Source organism: Odontomachus brunneus, unplaced genomic scaffold (assembly GCF_010583005.1).
Source record: "Odontomachus brunneus isolate Ranch 3 - 2012 unplaced genomic scaffold, Obru_v1 Obru_scaffold_192, whole genome shotgun sequence".
NCBI lineage: Eukaryota > Metazoa > Arthropoda > Insecta > Hymenoptera > Formicidae > Odontomachus > Odontomachus brunneus.
The window spans coordinates 435,687-463,373 of record NW_022639642.1 but is presented as its reverse complement, the minus strand read 5'-3'; the positions used below and the strand labels follow the sequence as shown (position 1 = coordinate 463,373).

General features: G+C 30.9%; 3 protein-coding genes and 1 long non-coding RNA gene across 6 annotated transcripts in view; 3 read left to right on the top strand and 1 right to left on the bottom strand.

The window, feature by feature from the left end:
- Positions 1-1,321, top strand: part of LOC116851816 (U3 small nucleolar RNA-interacting protein 2-like) — a 2,529-nt gene extending 1,208 nt beyond the window's left edge. The window contains exons 5-8 of the mRNA XM_032831641.1: positions 151-266; positions 343-539; positions 635-972; positions 1,058-1,321. Of these exons, the coding sequence (XP_032687532.1) occupies positions 151-266; positions 343-539; positions 635-972; positions 1,058-1,293 (887 nt within the window). The 3' untranslated portion in view covers positions 1,294-1,321. The remainder of the gene's footprint in view (positions 1-150; positions 267-342; positions 540-634; positions 973-1,057) is intronic.
- On the bottom strand, positions 418-1,634 carry LOC116851817. The gene is made up of 3 exons (XR_004379646.1): positions 1,547-1,634; positions 1,023-1,189; positions 418-920 (listed from the first exon to the last, which is right to left on the bottom strand). It is a non-coding gene; the product is annotated as an uncharacterized LOC116851817 (long non-coding RNA).
- A 1,832-nt stretch (positions 1,635-3,466) lies between these two features.
- LOC116851813 (protein SHQ1 homolog) lies at positions 3,467-7,814 on the top strand. 2 transcript variants are annotated; one of them, XM_032831634.1, is made up of 10 exons: positions 3,467-3,601; positions 4,159-4,359; positions 4,611-4,801; positions 4,933-5,129; positions 5,324-5,725; positions 5,803-5,926; positions 6,001-6,164; positions 6,244-6,395; positions 6,492-6,539; positions 7,516-7,814. In XM_032831634.1, exons 2-10 carry the CDS (start codon positions 4,217-4,219, stop codon positions 7,676-7,678), a joined length of 1,584 nt encoding a protein of 527 aa, XP_032687525.1. In that variant the 5' UTR covers positions 3,467-3,601; positions 4,159-4,216; the 3' UTR covers positions 7,679-7,814. The 2 variants fall into 2 exon arrangements, with proteins under 2 accessions (XP_032687525.1, XP_032687527.1); XM_032831636.1 differs by lacking the exon at positions 6,492-6,539.
- A 1,541-nt stretch (positions 7,815-9,355) lies between these two features.
- Positions 9,356-27,687, top strand: part of LOC116851809 (sushi, von Willebrand factor type A, EGF and pentraxin domain-containing protein 1-like) — a 31,022-nt gene continuing 12,690 nt past the window's right edge. The window contains exons 1-21 of one of the 2 annotated variants that reach the window (XM_032831622.1): positions 9,693-9,989; positions 13,473-13,760; positions 14,764-15,019; positions 15,128-15,316; positions 16,367-16,531; positions 18,013-18,195; positions 19,436-19,651; positions 20,017-20,217; positions 21,806-22,054; positions 22,291-22,539; positions 22,746-22,955; positions 23,040-23,134; positions 23,226-23,547; positions 23,633-23,845; positions 24,069-24,230; positions 25,295-25,591; positions 25,834-25,976; positions 26,095-26,194; positions 26,868-27,081; positions 27,153-27,310; positions 27,413-27,501. In XM_032831622.1, the coding sequence (XP_032687513.1) occupies positions 9,693-9,989; positions 13,473-13,760; positions 14,764-15,019; positions 15,128-15,316; positions 16,367-16,531; positions 18,013-18,195; positions 19,436-19,651; positions 20,017-20,217; positions 21,806-22,054; positions 22,291-22,539; positions 22,746-22,955; positions 23,040-23,134; positions 23,226-23,547; positions 23,633-23,845; positions 24,069-24,230; positions 25,295-25,591; positions 25,834-25,976; positions 26,095-26,194; positions 26,868-27,081; positions 27,153-27,310; positions 27,413-27,501 (4,296 nt within the window). Of the gene's footprint in view, positions 9,990-13,472; positions 13,761-14,763; positions 15,020-15,127; positions 15,317-16,366; positions 16,532-18,012; positions 18,196-19,435; positions 19,652-20,016; positions 20,218-21,805; positions 22,055-22,290; positions 22,540-22,745; positions 22,956-23,039; positions 23,135-23,225; positions 23,548-23,632; positions 23,846-24,068; positions 24,231-25,294; positions 25,592-25,833; positions 25,977-26,094; positions 26,195-26,867; positions 27,082-27,152; positions 27,311-27,412; positions 27,502-27,687 lie in introns of both variants that reach the window. The other variant, XM_032831623.1, reaches the window with a different exon arrangement.

The following is a 27,687-nucleotide window of genomic DNA, read 5'->3' as shown; positions in this document are numbered from 1 at the left end:
TATAGTTAAATGTAAGTTTATTTTAAATGTTTACATTTAAGATTATTAAATATATAGATATTTGAGACAGTTTACTTTTAAAAATATGAATGAATTATATATATGTTTGTGTATCTTTAGAATTATTTTTATAATCAATGCTGTTTTTAGGGTCATTAAAAACACATTCTAAATTAATAGCCCTTAAAGGGAAAAAAGTAAAAACAGAAGTTACTTTGAGCCATTACATACAGTGTTTAGCAATTAGCACAGATGGAAAGTTTCTGGTGAGTCTAAGAATGAGTTATCTTTTACTTTGTACTGTGCGCAATAGATTAATATTTAAATCTTTTCTCATTGCAGGTTGTAGGAGATAGGAATTGTAATGATATAAAAGTACTTTGTGGCAACACTTTGAAACATATAAAAAATCTACAAGGTCATAGAGGTTCTGTGTCTGGATTGGTATTTCGCAAGAACACTCACACTTTGTACTCTGCTTCTACTGATAGGAGTATAAAAGTTTGGAACCTGGATGATATGGCTTATGTTGAATCTTTGTGAGCGATTGTATTTGCAAACATGACTGTGCATGCATTTTTATCGTTAGTATTTTCAAATAGTTTCTTTCTAACCATTATATTTTTCTTTACAGCTTTGGACATCAGGGTGGCATCACGTCCATCGATGCGCTCTCACGAGAGCGTGCCGTCACAAGCGGTTTCGATAGTAGTATCAGGATATGGAAAATAGTCGAAGAATCGCAACTGATATTCAATGGACATAGCAATAATTCCATCGACGAGGTTAAACTCATTAATGAGGAAAATTTCTTCAGCTGTGGCAGCGACGGACAACTCTGCGTCTGGAGCTCTTTAAAGAAGAAACCGTTGTGCACTGTGACGGAGGCGCATGGGAAGGATGAAACTAATAACCAAGCGCTGTGGATTTCAAGCATTGCAGCATTATTAAATACAGATTTAGTGGCATCAGGTACGTTATTATGTAGAGATAGTATAGTTATTATAGTTATTAGCGTTTACCTGTATTTTTCTTCAATATTGTTTGTGATCTTTAGGTTCGCGAGACGGCAGCATTAAACTGTGGCAATGCGGCGAAGCATTTAGATCGTTAAATCCGCTGTTTGAAGTTAAAATACCAGGATTTATAAATGCACTTGCTTTTACGCCTGACGGAAATCATCTTATTGCTGGCGTCGGTCAGGAGCACAGAAACGGTAGATGGTGGCGAGTAGGAAACGTGAAAAATTGTATTATCGTTATACCATTAATACGTAGTGAAAAACATAAATAATTGACTGATAAATAGTTATGTATATACATGTATCATATATTTTTTATCTTTAACCACTATTTTTTTAAATAAAAAAAATACCTCAGATTTTAATCTACAAAGATTAATTGGACGAACTTATCCGGTTAAACAACTAAGCGATGTAAGAGTTTAAAAGTTTTCTTTAAAGAAATCTTATCTGCAGTAATTTAGTAGCAATAACTACGAAAATTGGAATTAAACTTCCTACCTATATTCATGTTTTTGATTTTACCTCGTTATATGCAGGACATGAAATCATCTGAAGTGGGAAAGTAAAATAAGAGTTTTCGAATAATGTGTTGAAATGATATGTAGATATACGAGGATGGAACGAATTAAAAATGTGCAATATGTTATCCAAAAACTCCTTAGGAGCCGCTAAAAGAATATCGTCAATATATCTAAAATAAAAAGACAATGTCACCGGAATCATGTTAATAGCTCTTTCTTCCAAATCTTGAAGAACTAGTAGGTATTCAACACAAGATTGGCATAATTATTGGCTTGGTTGATTGGATGTTTTATCTGAATCATTCTTCTTTCCATAGGAAAAATTTGGATTTTATCATTTTGACGTTAATTAATAATAATTATCCTTTTGACTTAATTTTTAAAGTTATTAAACGTAGACTCTAGGTTTCTTATTGTGAATGATGGACGAGTTACAGAGACAGTAGAAACAAATTTGACAGCTTGTGGGTGTGATAAAAAATATTTTACCTTACCATTTTGTGGTTCAATTTCGAAAAGACTGACAAAGCTTTTTAGAAATAATTTGACAGATATTGTTTATTCTTGAACTAATAAATTATCAGGATTAATTCGTGTGCATAAAAACAGGTTGCCTCTTGGTTTCCATAATAACGTTGTATATAGGTTGCAATGCAGTGGCTGTGATGCTTCTTACGTTGGTCAAACTAGTAGAAGACTCTCTATACATATTGGCGAGCATAGGAGAATTCCTAAGAGTTCTACGGTGGAGTTAACGGCCATACAGGAACATCGTTTGAGGAAGAACCATGATTTTGATTGGGATCATGTCAAAGTTTTACATGAGGAACGCTTTTACTTAAAACGCCTGATCTCAGAAATGATTTTCATCAAATTTCAGAAGCAAGGTCTTAACTCACAAAAGGATAGTGAATATTTGGGCACCAGCTACTACGGCTTCCCTCATAGAAATATCATACTAAGAATCATTGATAATTACTTATTTTCAGTATTAAAAATACTGAATAATAAGTAATTATCAATGATTCTTAGTATGATATTTCTATAAGGATTGTTATGAAAATAAACTTTGTTTTGATTTCTTTCTCTTCCACAAGTCATTTCCGCAATGTTAATGCTAGGCATATAAAATCTGTAATTATTTGTATTTCGAAGACGTGGCGATGTTATCGTTGACAGGATCGGTTTACTTTTAGCTGAACTCAACAAAGATATTTTATATTGTCAGTTTTAATTATATATTATATTTCAATTTTACTTATTTTTATTTTAATTTATATATTTTTTATAGTTATGACGGCTACTTCTCAATATTAATTTATTACTTAATATTATTTCGGTAACGGTCTTGTCGGCTTTAATATTGCGACTAACATTCATGTCAATTTGTGCAGGTCTTTTACTAATTGTAATGCATTCGTGTCGTAAACCTTGAGTTTTATTATCACTGAAGAGGGTTCATGGTTGAGCCGAAACGTATGATTTTTTTATATTGATTATTCATGTTCAATAAATATTACACGATTTCCTAACACAAGGAAGGTTTTTTACTCATATGGTATATAGCACTATTAGTCCTGTGCTGGAACTCGAATTGCCCTTTTCCTATTTTTTGAATAATATTAAGGGTGCGGTCCAACAACCGCTACAAATGCTGTGCAACGTTTCTCTCTCTTGTTCTATTCCTCGGATTCGAATGAAGAAAGACAAAGAAGTAAAAACGCTACAAGCATTTGCAGCGTCCGCTGGACCACTTTACCCTAATGGCTCCTGCACATAGGACGCGGTAATGCTTGCCGCGCGGCGGAAGTCCGCGCGACAGCCAATCAATATGTTGTTTTTCCGTAAGAGCTAGAAGGTTATTACAGAAAGCAGCATATTGATTGGCTGTTGCGCGAACTTCCGCCGCACGGCAAGCATTACCGCGTCCTATGTGCAGGAACCATAAGTAAAAGGTGAAAAAGGTAAATAATAACTAAGGACTATTTCATCAACTCCGATTAATTCTCGGTTAATTCAATCGTCGTTTTACTGCAGTTAGTTGCCAACATAGAAAGTAAGTACAGCTTGTTATTAAAAATGAAAAAAGTGCTTTCTCTCCAATTCACACATAACTTATATTTCGAAAAACTTGTATACCGGAGAAATTTCGAAATTAAAAATATAAGATTGAATTATGACACAGATAGTTAAAGAGAATTACAAAAAAATATTTTTATTTACAGTATTTAATATTACTTTAACCCATATTTTTAATTCTCCAATTTACAATAAATAAGTCTTTAATGATTGTGATGTGATTAGGTCACATTTTAGCACATTTATCAATGTATAAGAAAGAATTGAATAGATCTTATCACTTACGTTAACGTTTCACAAACAATAAATATAAAACTGAGGTTAAACATGACAAGTTTTGATACCTTTAGGATTTTAGTTGACCACGTTGCTACTTTAACTGTTAATTAGATTAACCAGAAGTTAACCAGAGTTAATGAAATAGGCTAATACAGTATCAAATTAAATTAAAAACTAATAAAAATATATACTCCAATCATTTATGTCTTAAATTGATAATATATTTATGTATGTTAATATTTATCATACTTATAGAGATATAAAGATTACAACGATAATCGTGTAATTCTGTAAATTTAAAAAACATAGTAACATGTTAACTCCACGCTTTGAGATAACTCAAACAGATACAGAAGTTGTAATGATTATACATGCTCCATACACTAATATAAAAGATACAGAAGTGTATGTTGATGGAACAGACTTCAGGTTTTACTCCACACCATACTTTTTGAGGTAAATTGCAAATTAGGACTTTATTCATTGATAAATATATGAATTATGGTTTGTCATATATTTTTTATATGGGCTAATTTTTTAAATTTATATCTTGTGTATTTTAAAATATAAAAAATAGATTTGTTAGAAAATTGTTATTTTATTTCTTTTTAAAATTATATACATATAAATATAGTGTGATTACATATAAAAATATTATACTATTTATGTTTTGATCTATATTCGATATTTTGAATAAATTTTTTCAGATTAAAATTGCCAGGTGAAATAGAAGAAAATGATTCATCTTCTGGTTCTTATGATTGTGATAAGGGTTGTTATACTTTAAGATTATCAAAGGTAAATAAAGGAGAGTACTTTGAAAACTTAGATATGCTAACTACACTTTTGGCACCAACAAAAGAACATAGTATAATTGCTCCTTCCATTGAAGTAATTGGTGAGTTGCTTAAATATAATATTAAAGTATACTACAATACTATTAATATATACAATTGTACTTGTATATAAATATAAAAATTTGTATATATAAATTGTATTTATATATAAAGTAATACTTTTATATTTTAGGTAATCCATCTACAAGTTCAGCATATATAGATGAAAACTCACAAGATATTATAGATGTTGATATGTCAAATAGTTCTGACTTGGGAGACAACTTGTTTTCTCCTCAGAAACAATCTGCAGGAAATATAACACTTCTTACAAACTTTCCAAAATATGGTTTTGCAAATAAAATATCTGGAGCTTTAACTGCATTTGAAGTATGTTTTTAGAACTTATTCTTTATAAGCAGTAAACCAAATTTATTATAAATTCTTTTCATGACAAGCATATACATATAAAAAAGTTTTTATTTAATAATATTAAAGTTTAATATTGGTTTTTAAATCTTTAATAATATTAAATAAAATAGTTAATCTTATTATTAATAACATGTATATTTTCTTGAATTTAGGAAGCATGGATCAAAGATATAATAGATCTTCCTGCTCCTGATATAACTCCTGAAGTAGAAAGGAAAACTCTGCAGCTATTATGTGAAAATAAAGACTTCAATGAAGATCATTATTTAGCAGATCTTCTTGAGCCAGAATGTGGTGAACACATTGCATTTGTAGGAAAATGGGACACATTAGAAAAAGATCAAATTGTATTTGATGAAGTAGAATTTGATTTGTTGAAAGAACTTCCAAATAAGGAATATTTATTAGAAGTTGAAGATATCAAGAAATTATGTTTAAATATTGTTGATATTTTATATGCTAGTTGTTATAATCACAGAACAACTTTAGGAGAAAATAATGTAGAAAGTGGCTGGACAATTAACAAACTCAGTTCTACGTTATGTTGGTTTCAAGTATGTAAAAAAAAACATTTAATTTTTCATTCAAAAATTTGATTTTTCATTTTATTAAAATTATTAAATAATTTCAGAATTTTACTTCAATAGATGAAGTTATAAAAGCATGTTTCCGAAGATCACTTTGTTATCCTCTTTATAGAAATTGGGAACTTTCGATGAAAGTTCTTGAAGATGTCAAAAAGGTTGTCAAATTAGGTAAGTACAAATTAAAATAGCAATATAGAAATATATTGGCCAAATTTTACTACTTCAGATATTTTCATGTGCAGGAAAGAAATATGTTATCAAACAATTCTGTGAAATACACAGAATTTTCAATACATCATATGAACCACGGTACATATTAAATCAACTATACATCAAAGATTTTTTAATTTGGTTGCAATCGTGTCCTGAGTCGTTAATAGAATCATTTCAAACTATGTTAGATAGTGTAAGTTCCCTAAAGAATTATATTTTTTATATGTTCTTATTTGATATTTCATCTTTAGTAATTTTTATCAATTATAAAGGTTTATCCTGACAAAGCAAATATGGGACTCAACTTGGTAGAATTGGAAGCAGCAGGTCATGCTGTTCAAAATGAACTTATAATAGCAAATACTATTCATGATGCAACTGGACAGATGAATACATTAGCTCTTGAAGATATTGAAGAAGAAAAGTAAGCAAATTCTATTTTTTTTGTTTTATAACTATGTCAGATTAAATTCTATAATATATATATTTTTTATGCATTTTATATAATTTTATTTTAAAGGCCTAAGAATATATATCATGTTAAACAAAAACAGTTTTTTAAACATTTGTAAGTATTTTAATATATTTAGCTTAACCATTAACATAATCGCTGTTTAAATACGCTAACCTATAAGCGTAGATGAATACTTTCATATAATTTGCTTTTATTTATTTTTTATTGCATTATATATATGAGGGTGTATGTATATGTGTGTTTATATATATATTATTACACATACATTAAATTACAATTGCTATAACACATATGTACATAATGAAGGAAATTACATACATACATAATGCCTTATTTCCTTCATTATGTATATATGTGTTGTAACAATTGTAACTTAATGTGTATGATTGAAACAAGATCTTAATATGTGATACTGGAATAGATGAATATAATTTATGTGATATTATTAACGCTTATGGCACACTTATGGCCATGTACATTTTGATATTGAATTTGTTGATGGATTTATTGCAAGTTGTTTTGGACTATACTGCATGTCCTCTGTTCCTTTTTCTATACAAAGAAAGCCAATGCAATTAATCTATTATCTTGCAATTTCCATTATTAGTTTTTTTACTTTATACTTATAAAATATGTATGTATATATGTGATGAAAGTCATCCTAAATCTGTTAGGAGCGTATTCAATGAAATATACGATATCACAACTGTACTAACGGATTCAGAAAAAATATAACAATCTTTATTATATTTTTATCTATCAAGTAAGAAAGACAATATTTACATTGTCATACTGTCATAACGAATTACCAAACATGCCTGTAAGCAGTGGTTTGCAATTGTGATTATTTGATAGGTTCCTGATTTCTTTGGAAGAAATGTGTTCAAACCATATGTTTTGTAAATAAGTGTACATATTACACCACAGATATATATTATGAAAAATTATATCATAAAGTAATTACGTAACAATATGTATTATGCCAATAGTTGATAGGAATGTACAAAATATATTCCCCTGTTACTACAACTATTACTGCTTTGTTTTCATGTTTTGACTCTATATATAGGTGCAGGTTATCATCAAGCAGTTCAAGTTCGACGGACAGTACTGATACAGATTACGAAACAGATTCTGGAAACTACTTAACAAAAACTACCACATCAAGTAGTAGTGATTCTACTAGCAGTGTTAGCGATCTTGATTCTGATAACCAGTATTCTCAAAAGTGACGACTCCAGTGATTCTGAAAGTGGCGACTTGAATAAACCTTAATTAATTGCGAATAATTGTCTATTTTGTTTATATGTAAAATATTTTATGTAATATTTTACAAAATAAATATTGACTTCTCTTTATTCAAAATTATGTAATTTTTTAGTCTTTAGCTAATTATTTTGTCACACATACACATATTTGAATTTTATTTCATACTTAGCGTATATCTTTGTTACGTATGTTTTGTTTTTTTATGTAATAAATATTTGTTAAAAAATTTTGTACAGAGATATTTCTACATACAAATGAACAAAAATTGATATAATTACTATAACATTTCATTATTATAACATCAGTTACTATGATTTTCAACATTTATTGAAAATTACAGTTATAAGTGTCGACTTATAAATGTTAAATCATATATATGCCAGTCTCCCTTTTTCTCTTTCTTTCTCTTTCTTTCTGTATTCTCTGAACTAAATATATATAAAATCTGTGGAATTTAATTATTAGAGATATTCTACTAAATTAAGTTCATATATTCTAAAGTTCATATTTTGTTCGAAAGTTGTCATGTATGTATATATATAGCAAAAATACAAAAAATAAAATAATATATGTACAGCTCTTCTTTTCATCAACATATATAAGATTGCATTCTTGTACGTGTGACGGTTTGTACATGCGATATTTATATTACGCACATTATAGATTTAAGTAAATTAACATATAACTACCAACGTCACATGTAACAACGATTTCTCACTAGAGCCCATGTCGTCACATATATGTGATGATACAATTTTTTTCTATGCTATATTATCAAACTGTTTTATATAATTATATGAAAAAAATACGAGGTGAGGAGAATCTTCTAAATAAACTGTGATAGTGAATATGTCAATATATTTATTTAACTAAGTTAAATTTTAACTTAAAAGTTTAAATTAACTTCTTTAAGTTAAAATTTACATGAACAAAAACTATCTTAATTGAACGTTAAATTAAAATTGAGTCAACTGATTAAAGTTAATTATGTAAAATAATATGCTTTTTGTATAATTAATTTTTCGATCATAGATTTAATTGATATAAAATAATGAAAATTTTGTTTTGTTTTTTATAAGAAAATATTGATTGTTTTGAGTTCAGGATTCTACAGGAAAAAACATTGTTGTTAAAAAAAATTCTGCTGGTAATATTTTTATTTTGCTTATTTTACATTGTAAACAACTGCAATGATTTTAATATTTGATGGGTTATTCTAACTTATTAAAAGAGCTAACAAAAATCAAAGTTAATGCATTTTAAAACAGTTAATTAAAAATCGACTTATTTAAAATTATTTAAGTTTAATCGAAAGTTACGTTAAGAGTTAAAAGTTAACTTGTTAACTAAACTTTTAATTGACTGACGTTATTATTCAATCCTGGTACATAATGTTGATTCGTAACAATTAGAAATGCAATGTCCGTGAGTCTATATGTCGAAAATCAATGTCGAATCTATATGTCAGCTGGAGATTGGATAAAGAATTATTTGAAGAATTAGCAACTCGCGAAGAGAGAGACGAGCCATTGGCTATTAAAACATGAACACGTGTGCACTGCTGAAGAAACGTCGGACAGAGGCTCCTTTGTTCTCTCATGTTTTCGCATTTTAACTCTTTAACGCGATTCTGATGCTCGTATTGGCTCCAGTAGTGTCTCGTCTCTGTGCGCGACCGATCGGTCTATTCGCGTCGCGCTTTCACAACCGGGCAATACGCGCAAATAACTTGCGCGAAAGTGATGACGTCTCCGGCCTTCGAAGTGACTGATAAAGCTTCTCGTTAGAGGGATACAAGGTTTAATTTATTAATGAGCGGGCAAATTTCTCGTTAGGAAGTTGGACGTTGCGAAGAATGCGCTTGCTCGACGCTGTTCGCGCGTTTCTAACTCTCGGTTGCAGAGCGCGATAACACAAAACAATCTCCAGGAGATCTTGCTCGGTACTAATGGTGATAATCCGTTCGGCTTATAACAAATGGGTTTCTTTATAAAGATCTTGTTACCGACGATCGGAACGCTTCTTCTATTTGTACGTTTCACAAAATGCGAAACCGATGTGGTCGCTGAAGGAACGAGCGGCAGCTTGAAAATCGGCGCGAATCGCAGCAATGTAACGTCGACATTCTACAATATCGATCGAAAGAAGAATGGAGATCAGGGTTATTGGTACGAACATCTGGATGATGTGGACACAATGCTGAAAAGCAAAACCGATATCCTATCCCGCCGTTTGAAGATTGATATAGACCGATTACGAAATAAGACCGATCAGGTAGATAAAGGAAGGATAGATCTAATGTGTCTTTTTCTTTCTTGTCTTTCTTCAACAAAGCATGTGAGAAAAGTGTGTAAGTATTTAAGGGGATGCCAAAGCCGATGACGAGTTCCAAAAATCGTCGATAATGTATAGAGACGATTGTCACTGATACGTTCACGCTACCATTTTCATATTTCTTGTACACTCAGTTATTAAACAGTGGCATCATAATGAAGTTGCAACGCTCTTGATTGTCACAATTGAGACACTGCAGAGAGTCAATTCTGTATCTCGAAACGAAGTGAAAATTACAAAAGTGAGCACATTCACTAGGCACTGACCAATGAAATTACGAATATTCTAGTATATTTGCTCACTTTTGTAATTTTCACTTCGTTTCGAGATACAGAATCGACTCCCTGATGCGTTCGCGATGTAATTAGCTAATAAAAGGATATATTTAAGCCTTCAAAATCTATACGTTCGTAATTTAAACTATAGGAAGATAACAATGTTTGAATATTATATTAATGAAATTTATTTTCACACTCTATACTGTCACCTCGACTCCTGTCATAACTGATTACAACGCGAACGTGTCAGCAGTGTTTCTTAATAATTCTTTAACTAGGAGCGCTGCAACTTTATCTGGAAAAATGTGTGATCACCGTTTAGTAACTGAGTGTACGTATATTAGATATTATATAAATGGTTACTATATTATATTATATTATGTAAATACTATACTATATTATACTATATATATTATACTATATTATTGGATGCAGCAGAGGTGTCCAAAATATATCATAGGAATATCCTAAATATATATTTGGGATATGCGATATCTTCAAGATATACTTATAATGTTTGGGACATTCCTGCTGTGTGGGATTATGTAAATCCCAGACAACATAATGTCTAAAATCGGAACATAAGACGTCTTAAAAATCATCTTTAAGATGTCTTTCAGACGATTTACGTATAAATATCTTTAAAACGTCTTAAAGATTATCTTTAAGACGTCTTATGTCCCGATTGTTGTTTGGGATGGTACTAGATATTATATAAATGATTACGTTCAGCAGAAAAAACGCTTTGCGTTGTGTTGCCAGCAACGCTTTGCGACTATTCGTGAGATTTTCTGCTGAATGATACTTAGCGATTTACACTTCTGCAACATGTTTATTAGGCGGTCCAGCATTGAAAGTATGCGACCGCTTAGCAAACATGTTGAAAAAGCGCAAATATCGCTACTGTCGTTCAGAACAAAGTCTTACAACAGTTGCAAAGTTGCTGCTAGCGCAGCGAAAAGCGCTTACTAAGCTGCTTTTTCTGCTGAACGCAACCAATATGTACCGCTTTGTTCAATCATATTTAGCGGAAAATCTAACCACGCGTATAGATAAATCTTTTTGCGAACTTTTGGTGTATTTTTAAACTTTCAACTTTCACAGTTGTAAACGTACAGCTATGTTCTTTGAAATTTTTTTGAGCAGGACAAATACACACACAGAATGTACAAGTTACAGACATCTCCAGCTATCAGTTAGCGCAAGAATTTGCCTGGAGCAATTCAATCGATTCAATCGAAGAGTGTTCGATTATTTAAGGTCACAATTGGTTTTGTGAATAATATTCATTCTCAGAGCATAGTGGCATTGTGGAAAAGCTGATGATTGAATAAGACCTGTGTTGGAAGGAGCATATCAATCGTCACCAAGCAATCTTTGATTAAGTTAATTGAATTTGCTCATATTAATTGTCAAATAAACATTCTTTAATTAAATTTGCTAAGTTCAGTTGTCAATTAAATGGCTTTTAATTAAATTTGCTAAGTTCAATTGTTAATTGAACAATCTTTGATTCCCTTTGCTCACATCATCTACGCTCATACAGCGCAGAAGTTACGTTGCAGGAACGTTACATCATTTCAAATTTCAACGTAACATTGCAGAAACATTACATAGACATTGAATTATAATATTCCATCGGAATATAATTGTTAAAACAATATTGCAGAAACATTATAAATAATTAAAAACTATAATGCTATAATTTATGCATAATACATGTCTGATATATGCATTTTGTATCTTAATCACAGAAATTTAAGTATTTACTTATGTCTATATTTTCTTATATCTTTATTATGCCTTCATAGTGTCCCCAGGTCTTTAGACGTCACCTTGCTATCCTGGTAAGAAAAGTTTATAAAGAATGATAGAATAAAATTCTATCGTTCTATCGTTTTCTATCGTTTTGAATATGGATTTTGGTTCGTGAATACATAAATGTGAATAGTATTCTATCGTATACAATAGATAGTGATAGAATTTCTATCGTCAGTTTTCTATATAATACAAATAAAACCCGATTCTTATAGAACCAGATAAAATATGATAGGATTTATATCTGATGCTCGCGAATGCTGACGCTTGCGAACGATAGAGCTTATAGAAAACAAATTGATAGAAATTCTATCGTTCTCAATCATTCTCTATCAACCTTTTTTACCTGAGTCTGCATGCTGCGTTATCTATTGGTCTGTTCTTTTCAGCTGAAGTGGTTGCGCTAATTAAAAAATGTATATACACATTAAAGCGTATGAAACATATGTACGAAATTCTCATGTTTTAGTCTGTGTACATTTCTTGAACTAGAGCAGTCAAATCAACTAAAAAAAACAAACTATATAACATGCCATCTATACTTGTACATTTAACAAAAAAAAAACGCATTTAACCTTATTATGCGCTGCTAGTAGCTTTGTAAAATTTTCTACGGAACAACATCGGTGGTTTACGCTAATGTTTACATGTTTACTAAGCAGTCGCTATTTCTTCTAACATATATTAAAAGAATATACTTTTAACACGCCGGACTACTTAATAAACATGATGGAAAAGCGTTAACCGCTAAGTATTTCTCAACAGAAATCCTTACAACAGTTGCAAAACTGCTAACAGTGTAGTGGAAAGCTGCTTTTTCTGCTCAATGCAACAATTAGATTACATTTCACCGTAACGTTGCTACAATATTTCATTGCAACGTTTCTAAGGGCGGATATTTCAAAATTGCTGTAACCTTGCGATAATGTTGCATCAATGTTTCGCAACATATATGGAATGTTACAATGTTTCCGTGTAATATCTATGCAATGTTCCTGCAATCTTTCTGTGCTGTATGAGCGGTCTTTGATTGAATTCGTTGAAGTCAATCGTCAATGAAACATTTTTCGGTTGATTTTGCTTGAATCAATCGTTAATTAGTTAAATTTAAATATAAATATTTGTCCAAATCAGTTATTAAAGTTTTTCCTTGGGACCGTGTAATTAATACGACGTGAACTTTGCAGAAAAAAATCAATATCTTGTCGGTAAAGTATGGTCGGTAAAGTTTTCAAGTATGGTATCCCCTTAAGAGCGGCGATATCGGTCGCATCGTCTTCTAATGATTTTCGATTTTACTGATGACAATTTGTCTGGATCATATTAGATAGAACTGGTGTTTCTGGTCGACGCGTCCGGCTCGGTCGGCGTGCAGAATTTCCGCAGCGAGCTGAATTTCGTGACGAAGCTCTTGTCGGATTTCACTGTGGACGCGACGGCCGCCCGTGTTGCGATTATCACTTTCGGCAGCCCCAAGAACGTAACTCGCAATGTCGATCAGATCTCCAGACATGGGAAAAATGATCATAAATGTTACTTGCTCAACAAACAGTTCAATGAGATTGCTTACAGCGGTGGAGGAACTTACACGCGCGGGGCGCTTCTTGAAGCGTTGGTGAGTATCGTTTGCGATAGTTACGTTCCTTTTATATTTTTTGATAATTTTTTTTTAATACTTGCTTTTCTTTACTTTTTATTTATTTTTTAACATTTCTCCTATCTCTGGCTCAAAAGTAATATAATGAAAAGTAACTAATAGATTCTACACGGGAAAAATGATGTTGTATCGATAGGACTGGTCAATAGCGCTATAATTGTAGCAAAGTTAAAAAAATACCAAAATAATTTCCTTCAATTTAATAATCGACTTAAATGAATGCTTCAATTCAATTAATTTCAAGTCAAATTAATTAATTAATTAACACAAACTCAGTTGTGGTGTATTACTTATTGATGAATTATGAATGTTAATTAATTGATACTCACCGATTTTTTTCTTACATTTATGTTTGTTTTGTCTTGATTTTAAACACGATTTGTAAAAATAATAGAATAATTAAAAAGAATACTAAAAAAAGATACACGGAAGAGTAGTTAAAATAACTCATAAAGAACGTTGATGGGACATTTTTGTTCATATAATGCGAATGTATACAAAGATAAACGCATTATAACTTATTTTTCATGTTATATTAACATATGATATTAATTACTTTAATTTATTCGTGACAGAAACTTTTTTTCTTAATAAATTTGATTATTCTATATGTTTAAAGTTTATAATGATTTAAAGACTCGCTTTTTAATATTAAAGTGACTTTATGAAATGTCTTTATTAGAAATGTTATTTTTTTAAATAATTGTGTTAAAAGAACTCAAAATAATATTTTATTTCTAAGTAACATATAAAAAGTGTTAAGTTATTAAGTTGATATTAATATGAAACGGGTGGAAAAAATATCACGGGCGAAAACATCACGAAAATAATAACATATCGGTAATTTTTCATTGACTAAAATGAATAAAAAATAGGTAGTACATGAAAATTTTAACATTTTTATGCAAGAATTCTAACTGTGTATCCACTGAGTACCCACTGATTATCCACTGTTTCAAAGGCAATTCTCGAGAAAGGTCGCGAAGTCGCGAACAAGGTGGTGTTTTTGATCACCGACGGCTTCAGCAATGGTGGTGACCCACGACCCGCTGCCAATCTCTTGAAGAACGCGGGCGCAACGGTATTCACGTTCGGTATTCGCACGGGAAATGTGGAAGAACTGCACGATATCGCCAGCTTCCCAGGATATACGCATAGCTATCTCCTCGACAGTTTTGCAGAATTTGAAGCTTTGGCACGTCGCGCCTTACACCGTGGTGCGCGTTTTAATACATTTGTCACATAAGAACTCACTTTTTCTTTACATTCAAATTCTCCATGCAAAAGAGAACCGCTCGAATAGTAAACTGGACATCTCTTCTTAGATTTAAAAACTGGACAATACGTGCCTGTGACTTTGCCTACCGATTGTAACAGCTTGTGCGCAGAAAGCATGGCGAATCAAACTTGCTGTGACGACCGAGCGATTTGCACTTGCGGCACTGCAACTGGGCATTATGCCTGCATCTGCCCATCTGGTTACTTTGGTTCCGGCCTAAGAGGGGCCTGTCAACGTAGGTTGATTATTGACGCGGAATCGATAGTACACGGAGATCATATATAACAGTATCTGACAATTATTGACATGCTTTTGTTGTGTGGGGGATGCAAGTAGAATTCATCTAACTGAACGCAAAATTCCTTTAGTATTTCGCAAACAATCATAAAATTTTGAATTATTAATTAAAGAAGGGTAAATAATTATGCGTGATACGGTAGATGAGCTGTGATAGCGACATCTGCTGCCGTGTGCTTGTACATTAGACCAAACTAAATAAAAAAATCCTCTACTATTTTACAAATGATCATGTAGATTTTTAGTTATTACTTAAAAAAGATTCATGCGTTATAGAGTATAATCGTGAACAATAGTAAGGGATTCTTTTGTTCTGTTTGACCCAATGTATTATACAAGCACAGCAGATGTCATTACAGTTCTATCATATTCAGTAATCTTGTTTAATTAATAACTTAAAACTTTACATAATTGTTTGCGAAATGGTGAAAGAATTTTGTACTCAGTTTGATGAGTTCTACCTACATACTACTCTCTTAAAGTGAATCAGTGAAACATCATTCAAAGCAGTGAATATACACTGATTTAGTTATAACTATAGCACTGAAACTGTTCGGTGCTATAATTATAACTGATATCAGTGACTATTCACTGATTCACTTTAAGAGAGTACGAGTGTGTTAATAATTATTAAACATCTATAAATTATAGTTGTATATTATAGTTTATTTCCATATAAATTGTTTTTAATTTTAATATTTTTTGTGTAACTACTTACGTATTTATATATGTTTTAGTGCAATATCGTGCAACATATAAACCATTTTTCATCTTTCTATGAAACATAGTAAATATAGCAAATTTTTTAATAGCAAATTTCTAAAATATAAGTAGTACATATGAGATAACAAGATAGTCAATTACGATAGAATGTCAATATATTTGGCGATTATAAAATTCTATTGTAATTTTTATTATAAACTTCTTTCCGTATATTTCGAAGTGTTATTTATTTCAATAATTTTATTGAAGTAGTTTCTCTCAACAGCTTGTTTAAATGGAACGTACGCTTCGGAGAGCGCCTACGGGGACTCTACGTCTGTATGCATACCTTGTCCAGATGTGAATCATATTACCGTTAAAGTACCCGCAATTTCAGTAAAAGACTGCATGTGTGCTTCTGGATTTACCACAGACGGTTTGAAATGCGAAGGTAACGAGGTCATTCGCCTTACCAATTCCAATTGTTCTCAAACAATAACTGTAATATCTATGACAAACGTAGGATCAATTGATGACTATGCTGATAAGAAAATTTAATGACCAAAGTTTCTCTCACAACGAACCTATAAGAAAAAAAAGTAAGCTGCGACAGCAAGAATCTGTGTGTGGTAGCTAAATCTCGTTTGTAACATATGAATGCCTAAAAATATAGTTGCAGTAGACATATATTAACTATGAAACGGACGTAGTAGCAACAGTAGCAAAGGTTTTAGTTACAGCAGAAAATTTTTAGTTACAGCAACAAAACATTTTCAACAAACCACGATTAAGCGCGGCAGTAAAAAATTTTTTTCCGTATATGATTCAAATTCTTTAAAAGTCAAATAACTGAATACGAGCTTGAGATGTCCTAACGTAAAATATAAAATATTCAAAGAGTTAGGATAAGTTAATATATTTTTTTAACTAAGTTAAGTTTAAAGTTAATGTCTCATAAAATTAACTTAATTAAATTAAAAGTTATATAAACAAAAACTTAATTATATTAAAAGTAAAGTTTTGTGCATAATTAACTTTTCAACCATAGGTTTAATTTATGTGAAATAATGAAAAAGTAACCTTTTATTAGAAAACATCAATTATCACGAGTTCAGAATTCCATCTAAAAAAAGGATGTCGCACAAAAGGATGTCGCACAAAGATATTTTTTTTTTAATTTTTCTTATTTTATATTGTAAATAGTCTTCAATGATTTTAATACTTTCATGGATTATTTAAATTTATATGAAAGAAGTTAATAAATTAAAGCGTTTTAAAATATATATAATTAGTTTAAGTTAAACATTGACTTATTTAAAATTAACTTATTTAAGTTAGTTTTTAATTTAACTTTTAATTTATTAACTAATTGTTACTTAACTCTCAAAATATCTATAAAGTGTTCAGTTTCATGAAACATACGTTACTTATAACTTATGTCTACACTGAAAGAAATTCGATAAAAAATTAAAAATTAAACGGACATTTCCGATCAATTTTTATATCCGATCAGGATATCCGATTAAATTTAATCAGGTACCTCCGATCATAATGGCATTTCACCAGATAAACTGATTAAAAAATTATGAACTGATATTTCTCATCGGATGTTTCCTAATCAGATACAAAAATTCATCGGTATTTTGATCGAAAATATTTGTTTCTTAATTTTTTATCAAATAATTTTTCTCAGTTTTCTAGAATAATAAGGAAAATCGATCAATGTTAAAAAAAAAAAGAAATATTCTTCGATATGCTTCAATGTGACTGCATTAAGATACGCTGCTAGGATATTAATTTTAAAACATAAAAAATTATAACGCTTTAACTGGCTGTTATTCTTAAATTCGAAACAATTCGATAATCAAATACTTTAGCTGTTTGAGATTTTTTAAAACAGATATTTTAACAACTATTATCATGTGTTCTCAGCTATAATGTGTCCTAAACTAAGAGTTCCCGATAATGGTTACTTAGTAAAGGCAAGTGCCTGCAGTAATGTGGTGCACGCGGCATGCGGTATAAGATGCAGGATTGGCTTCCATCTCACAGGGGACAGCATTCGATTGTGCGGAAAGAACGGCTCTTGGTCCGGCAATGAACCACAATGTTTATGTGAGTACAAATAATCGTAGATTAAAACAAAAATACTTAAAAAGATGTAAGATCAAACGAACGGTTGAAGTTTCTGCAACGTACAGCGTAAAACGAAAAATATATTTAAGGATGTATTGTCTGCATAATTTTCAAAAATTTATTAAAAATTCCCAGACAACATAATGTTTAAAATCGGAACATAAGACGTTTTAAAAATAATCTTTAAGACGTCTCAAAAACATTTATACGTAAATAGTCTGAAAGATATCTTAAAGATGATCTTTAAGACGTCTTATGTCCCAATTTTAGACATTATGTTGTCTGGGTTAGAAATACGTTAATATCTTTATTTTCGGTATAAAAACATATGGTGTATATATACAATATAGTTAAAAAATAAAATATTTTTACTTTAACATTACATTTTTATAGTTTATTTACTTTATTTTATATTACTTTTGACTTTTAAACTTTGATTTCTGAATTAAAATGAAACTTTGCACACATACAACATACACATCATTTTATATACTTAAAGAATATGTATATAAAAAATTGAGATCTTTATCATTATATTTTTATAAATTAAGTTTTCCTTTAAATCCCATATATACTAAAGAAATCCCATATATTTCCATATAACACGGTTTAAAATATTCCCAAGCAGCAGGATAATATTAAATAATATATTAATGATATGTTAATGACGTGACATTAAAATGTCATTTGATGTCATCATGTTTCTTCAACTTATATTTCAAAGTGGAATAATCTTTTATCCGGACTGAATCAATATCAAATTACTTATAATCGCTTTCCGACGCAATTAATTTGTAATTCTTTCAAAATTTTATCATTATTTTTTAAGTATAAACAATACATCCTTAACACAAGCATCAGATAATTTCGTTCAAAGAACTACTACTTGTCTTAACACATTCGACTAAATCTGTTCCTAAATAAATCTTTTTCGTTTAATACACTGAGGGAAAAATTACCTTAAAATCAACAAATATTTATTTGATGTTGGATGCGATTAATATATTTATTTAAATATAAATTCTTTTTATTTAAACCAAATATTGTTTACTTAAATCAGGTAAACAATATTTGATTTAAATAAAGATAATTTAAATTTAAGTAAATATGTTAACCCATAAAAAAATATTTGTTGATTTTAAAATAATTTTTCTCTCAGTGTACCGATAAATGTGAGTTCCAAAGAAAAACAAGATTTAAATGAAAACTTGACTTGCAGTAAAGACGTGTTCAGCGATACGTCCACCTGTGCATGGTCATATGAAGTGCGAACATGATGAGAATTATCAGCTTCAATTCAAAGAAGATTCCACTGTCTATCCGATCGACACTCGTTGTCAGTTCAAGTGCGATGTTGGTTATCAGCTTCGCGGCAGTAAAGTGCGCAACTGCTTACCTTTATCACGATGGGACGGTCTGAAAGTTACTTGCAAAGGTAAAACATGACGCGCCACTCACATATTTCAGTTTGCGACTTACATGGAGTCGTTACAAAAAAACAACTATTAAAGTTTAAACACATTGGCTTTTGTCGAAAAATTCATATTTTTAATTAATCATATTTGTATCTGTGTGTCAATAAATTCAAAACTGTCAAATCGTGACGGCTTTTTGCCGTTTGTGCACAACAACCCTTATAGAAATATCATACTAAGAATCATTGATAATTACTTATTTTCAGTATTAAAAATACTGGATAATAAGTAATTATCAATGATTCTTAGTATGATATTTCTATAAGGGAAAGTGTTAAACTAATTTGATGAGCTGTTAAAATTAATAATAATATTATTATTGTAGCTGTAAAATGTGAACCTCTGCCCAAACTCGAAAATGGCGATATCATCCCGGAGATATGTTCCGGTACGGCGAAAGTTTCTTTCGCCACTAATTGCACTATTAGTTGTCGCAAAGGTTTCATTTTGATAGGGCCTTCCAGCAGATTATGCGGTGGACATACGGGAATTTGGTCGCAGCGTCATAGTGTTAATCGATGTGTGGGTGAGTATTAAACTTAAGTGTTTATTTAAATTTTAAATCTCAATTTTTTCACGGTATCTATGTCAAACGTATGATGCCTTTTCCATGGTTAAAACCATCATCATGAATGTTGGCTTCTCTTCTTTCTTCTTTGACTGTGTAATATGTACACATAGAAAAATCTCATTTTATTGCTACTTAGTTTATTTTTTTCTTTTTACATAATGGTTATTTTTTAATAAATAATTACTTTTTAATAAATGGTTATTCTTTATTTCTAATAAATAATATTTTCTTGACAATAGCTTTAAAATATGCTCATCACAAATTTGACAATAGCTCATTATTATACAGAAAAAAACACATTTCTGTTTAGAAAATATCTTTATTCTTAATATGTAAATCTTAAAATAAGACCACATAATGTTAAACAAAGATAAATTATTTGCATTGAGGCTTCTGGCTAGTCGCTGTGACTGTCCTTGTTTAAAGACGTCAGAAGCGGGAAAACGCATGCCAAGATTTCGTCCGTTATATTTTTAATTAAAAAGATACATCTACAAAGTGACATTGGTGATCGATTCAGCACACTTGTAAAATTGTTCGAACACTTTTCTTTTGTTCGAACAATCAATAAATAATTAACTTGACATGGAACTTTCCTTTTTAACCTCTTTTCTCAAGATTATGTTAATGTTAATTTTGCGACTATTTATTGATTGTTCGAACAAAAGGAAAGTATTCGGATAATTTTATAAATGTGCTGAATCGTTTACCAATGCCATTTTGTGGATATATCTTTTCAATTAAAAGTATAACAGACAAAATCTTGGCATGCGTTTTCTCGCTTCTGACATCATTAAACAAGGACAGTCACAGTCAGAACTAGCCAGGAGCCTTAATAAATTTTATATAGTTCACCAAAAAAATATATTTCTCCTAGATAGCACAATCTACTAAAAGATGTCTTAAAGACGTCCAAAAGATGTCCTTATTCCTTTTGGATGTCTTTTGGACGTCTTTACATCTTTTAGTAGTTTGTACTGTCTGGGCTATTATTCAAAAATCATTTTTATGAATGGAAAGCATAGAACTTTGAATTTAAAATGATGTTTTTAAACGTCGGAAGAAGATATATATCATTATTATCAAAATAATCATACTGTACTTCTGGTGAGACTATTATAATATTTAAATAAAATTAAAACATTGTTGAAATTCAAAACTTATGTATGAAACAATGATTTTTAATTTGACTATATTAGTATTATATATTTTAAGTGAGTAATAATTTTTGTGTGTGTGTACGTATTTAAAAGAAGTATTTATTTAAAAGAAATATATTTAGAAGCATTTATTTTCCTTACAAAAATATTATAAAACTTTATCAAAGAAAAATTGGTTCGACTCTATAGTAATAAGTAAACCAAATTTTTGTCTTTTAATTTAATATTCTCGAAATGCTAAACTTACTAGGATCTAGCATTTTTAATAAATTTGATGATTATGATTTATGATATATTTGCGAATATATATAAATTTATGAAATACTTGGAACTTGGACCAACTAACACTTATTTGAATGCATAATGTATTTTTCTGTATATAGACAAAGTGCCACCTTCGATAAAATGTCCATCCGACATTGTTACGCAAACCGAAAAGGGCCAAAATTACGCGTACGTAAATTGGTCAGTACCAGAGGTGACAGATAATGGGAACGAACCACCTATAGTGTGGACGAAACCACACATCACTTTTCCTTGGAAGGCGAGGATCGGCACGCGCATTGTCGTATATATAGCGCAAGATGCGGGTGGAAACAAAGCCAGATGCAAATTCAAAATCAAAGTTCTCGGTATAGTTCAGTATTCTGAATCAATTGACTATCGGTTATATTTCAGCACTCTGAAATATAACCAAAAGTCAATTGTTCGCTTGACAACCCAAGTAGCACACGTCGTTTAGAAATGTCTCCAAAATGTTTTACAAACGATTGCAAAGTGTTACATATGTTTAGAAGAAATATGTGAAACTAATATGTGCTACTAGGGAAAGTTTCAATGCAATAGATATTTTTTTAAATGAACGTAGACAGGGAACCACCAACCATCGAGAATTGTAATGATCCACCAACATTTTACACTGACATCGATGAGGGTCTCAAGAACGTAATATGGGAAGAGCCTGTCTTTTATGACAACTCAAAAACCTCAGTGCAAGTTAATCAGAGTCATCGGTCTGGCGAAGGAGTCTTTCCAATTGGTCAAACGAGAATCTTCTATAGTGCTACCGATAAATACGGCAATCTAGCAAATTGTGTGTTGAATATTACAGTAGAAGGTACATTTATTTTATTTGTGTGTATTGCGCGACAGACTATTTTATTTCAATAATACATGACACAACTGAAGATAGTTTACTTCCAAATCGTTTTTAGTCCATAAAAATAATATTGAATAAATTACTAGGCTCTTGAATACTCAATTCAATTTAGAAACAGCTAATCTCAATCCATATTTAATTCTACATAATGTAAATTTTGCTAGATGTGTGTGAAAGCATGAGAGCACCTGTCAATGGCCGGTTAAACTGTTCTTCGACGGACGATCATGAAACACAGTGTGTTGTAGCCTGCAACGATGGCTACGGCTTTGCCATCGAACCAATGAATTTCAACAGTGTTAATGACGAACTGCTGTTAAAATGCAATCTGGCCAATCATACGTGGGAAAACAATGATCTACCGGAATGTTCGGGTATTTAAATTTGTTTAAATTTATTAAGAATTATTATAGACCCCCCTCCCGTCTTAATTAGATTATGACTCTAATTACTAATAGAAACACAAGTACCAAAGACGATATCTCAAGAAGGAAACGTGATACTGCAAGATAATGAGAACACAATATGCGGAAATCAAACTACCTTTCGTGAAGTAAACATTTTATTTTTTGCTAGCAAGTTTACTTCTATTTCTGTTGATGTAGAACGTCGCATAACTTGTACTACTTTTTCTTTGTGCGTAGTTAAGCGATCACATCAACAACAACTTGAATTTAAAATTAACTGATATTTGTGGCAATGACGTCGAGTGCAATTTGATCAACTTCGATCCTGAGTGCAAAAACGATTTATCACCATCAGAGAATTTTGACAATAACTTAATAAGAAGACGGAAGCGCCATTTTGATAATAATTTTACTCGATCTACGAATATTGCCAGAAACAATGAAGTAATAATGATTAAGAGACTAAAACGTACAGTCAAACTTAATTCTAACTCTTATCAAAACAAAACTAGGCTCAAGCGAAAAAGAGAAAGGATAGAGATTAAATTCAAATTCATAGGTAAATGCTGAATTTCACGTGCATTTCTCCTGTCGAGGAGAAAATCTCCCTGGCGCTTGAATAATGCATTAAGAAATTTTCTCAGGTAGAATAATCAATGAAAACTTTGAGAATCCTAAACGGGGAGTGCAGAAGCTACGAGAGAAGATCAGTGCGATGATGCAGCTGGGGAAATTGGATTTACTTAACAACAGGACTAATCAGGAAATTGCGAAGCTCGCCTTGAATTTGCATCTCGTATTCAAAGAACCTCAGCACCTCTGTGATCTTGGAAGCGTGCTCAAGAAATACGGCTGCGGTGAGTTTTACACATGTTTTCTGTTGTATGGAATAACTTTTATATTTTATTAGTGTACACTGCGGGAAGAATTACTTTAAAATCACCAAATATTTCTTTGATGGGTGCCATAAACATTATGCGCATGCGAATCCAGCGTGAGATAACGTTTTTTCAGATAGGAAGATAAATAAATTGATAATATCCTATATAAACATTTCAACTCTCTTGATATTTTTTATAGTGAAGTGTTCCGCGGGTACTTTTTACAATTCTACCACCAAGGTTTGCCAGCCATGTCCATTTGGACAGTACCAGAATGTAACTGCTTCATTGAAATGTAGATCTTGTCCAGAACATACTTTCACGAAGAGGATGCATGCGAAGTTCTCAAAAGATTGCATTCGTAAGATTTTAATCGTATATATTGGATTAAATGTATTATAGCATATATTTTTCTTTAACCCATTAACACCCAAATGTGCTGAAATTTTACGTTGATTTGAGCCATTTATTTTACTACGGAAATGAGGTACTACGAAATTGTTTTACTATGTAATTACTATGTAAATTACTATGTAATTTTGTAGTAATATTAACTCTAAAACAATTTCGATAACCAAATATAAACGAAAATTCGAATTAAACGCTTGAAATCGACCGCTAATGTTTGTTGAAAAAAATGCCTATGGCATATTTTTTAAGTTAAAGTATCGAGAACATGTTTTAAACATTTTCCCAAGCGATACTAACACGTTTTTATGGAGAAAATAGCGGAAGAAGAAAAATTAGCCCTAAAAACATGCGTTTTTAATTTTATTTTGCAAAAATTTTGCATAAATTGCGATTTTTTTTTAAATTTTCTCAACGCTATTCGATAGAACGACATTGAAATTGGTAGAAATGGTACTCTTTATAAACAACAGACCTTATTTCCGTAGTAAAATAAGCGGCTCAAATCAACGTATAATTTCAGCACATTTGAGCGTTAATGGGTTAATTTATTTTTTAACCTTTTAAGACGCATAATTCATGAAACATTCTAATAAGTAACTTTTTTAAAATAACATTCTAATAAGTAACTTTTTTAAAATAACATTCTAATAAGTAACTTTTTTAAAATAAAATATTGTCAAAAACACTCTAAATAGTACATTTATAAGGTTTCAACTGGCCCGATCTTAAGTGGTCCCTATTGGTACCAGTGATACTTAAAGGGTTAATAAATAGGTATATACCTTGGAATAAAAAATAAGCCAACGTTGATTTCTGTAGACTTTAGTAATAAAAATTTGCACGAAATCGTTTAAAAATGTGTACATATTCTTGTATACATATATATATATATATACATATATATATATATATATATATATATATATATATACATATATACATATATATACATATATATATATATATATATATATATATATACACATAAGTGTATGTACATATTCTTTTTTATAGCCGTGTGTCGAGCAGGATATTATTCTCGACGTAAACGTTATCAAGGCTCAGGCATGGCCATGGAGCCTTGTGTTACATGTGACATCGGTTTTTATCAACCAAACTATGGGCAAACTCAGTGTTTTTCATGTCCATTGAATACAACGACGGAGAAACGTGGCTCAACAGATATCGGACACTGTTCGCCACTCTACCACAAGGAAATTGACGATTGTCGGGTGGATCTGTGCTTAAATGGAGGTCGATGTCTTCAATCCGAAAGTGATTTTGTTTGTGCATGCGAAGAATATTACGTAGGTAAGACCCAATCATCTAACTGTAATAGTGAGACAATAATATCAGGTTAATTTTTTTTTAACTTATATATAGTACTTTAATTTTTTTTTGTTTTATCAGTACATTATACACACACTTATGTATATATATACACGGATTGTTTCTTGATTAGCACCTTCTAATTACATACAGGTAGTATGTAGCTACTTTTAATTAAAAATATTTATATATAATACTTTCTTCGCGGTCTTATACTCGTTCAGGATCAAAATGTGAAAAGTTTAGAAATCCATGCGATTCTTCGCCGTGCTTAAACGAAGGGGTATGTAAGATGCAAAAGCAGTACAATAACTCTATAACGTACAATTGTACGTGTAAGAACAGTTACACAGGAGTTAATTGCGAGGTAAGCTAACGAAACTTAACACGAGTTCATAATAACATGTGATAAATTCTGAACATCTAAAGTCGACAAAAATTTACACTCGCTTAAGTAAGTGCTTATTTTTACTTGTGTTCTACAGATTTATATAGACGAATGTTCTACTAACCCGTGTAGAAATGGTGGAAAATGCGTGAGTACCGAAAACGACTTTGCCTGCATTTGCAAGGATGGATTTGAAGGTATATTTCTTGTTAATATATTTATGATGAATTTTTCTTCTACTTTTCTTTCCAAATAATGCTCTATGCTTCTTTTATTCTTCACTTATTTCTTTTTTGCTTTATTAGTGTTTTCTCGCTTACTATGTTCTCTATTTCAACACTCCTTTCTTTATTTGTGACTTAATTAAAAAATTTTTGATATTTTTGAATTTTATAATTCTACGGATTCCTCTTTTTTCTATGAATTTTATAACAAATTTTATAATTGTATGAATTTCTTGTGAATTTTGCTTCATTAGTATTTTCTCGTTTACTATATTCTCTCTTTTGATATTTTTTCCTATACTTCCCAGACAACATAATGTCTAAAATCGGGACATAAGACGTCTTAAGATCATCTTTAAGATGTCTCTTAGACGATTTACGTATAAATGTCTTTAAGGCGTCTTAAAGATTATTTTTAAGACGTCTTATGTCTCGATTTTAGACATTATGTTGTCTGGGTTGTGAGTTGCTTCATTTAGAAATTTTGAATATTTTTGAGCTTTTTATAATTCTACGAATTTTTCTCTCTTCTATGAAATTTCTATATAATATCAAATACATTTTTGCGAACATACTTCCACAAAAGTGCATTTAGCGCTATATACGTTCATAGAATATAATTTATTTTTCGAACTCTATTATTTAGATCAGTTTTGCGAAATACCGATGGATCATTGCGAACTTATGCCCTGCGAGGAAGGATCTACGTGTCACACCATAAACGGGACCTGGAAATGTTTCTGCAAGCCTGGATTCTTAGGACGTCATTGCAATTTATTACCCTGCGACTGGCTGCCGTGTCATGAGAATGCGATTTGCGTTAACATCAAAGAGGCGAATGCGACACGAAGAAGTTACAGGTAACTTAGTGCTTCGCGTCTGATTCGAAATTGATCGTACGTGAAATTGCATGTACGTATGGTCGGTTCAGATGCGAGTGTCCCGAGGGATATACAGGGGAAAATTGCACGACCAAGATCGATCACTGTGAAAGTTCGCCTTGCTTAAACAACGGAAAGTGCATTAGCCATGTTCACAATTACATCTGCGAGTGTTCAGTTCCTTTCACAGGTCGCAATTGCGAGACGGGTAGGTGGGAACATCACGTATTTCTTAAATAAAATAGTTTTAGATAGATATAAAAAAAAACTCACGGAATTCTAATCAGGGACATTTTCGCATCAATCGTAGAATTGTCGTCTGATTATGCGATGCACTTTACTAAATCCGGTACTATGGACTACGTCATCATGAAAGGACCTACGAAGGATCTGTTCCAGGTGTGCAAGCTATCCTACTTAAAAAATGATACAATTAGGAAGAATATAAGAAAATCTATGTAATTGAATCGTGTTTTTGGTAGAAAACGATAAAATTACATAGAGAGGACTAAAGAAATATATATTAAACAAAATATTTAATCGTTTAGTATATATTTAATCATTAAAATAAGTTACGAGATATAT

Coding starts and splice junctions, on each gene's coding strand:
- LOC116851813 (XM_032831634.1), top strand. CDS start 4,217: ATGTTAACTCCACGCTTTGAGATAACTCAAACAGATACAGAAGTTGTA. Junction 5,927..6,000: donor CAAAAAGGTTGTCAAATTAG/GTAAGTACAAAT, acceptor TTTCATGTGCAG/GAAAGAAATATGTTATCAAA. Junction 6,396..6,491: donor GAAGATATTGAAGAAGAAAA/GTAAGCAAATTC, acceptor TTTATTTTAAAG/GCCTAAGAATATATATCATG.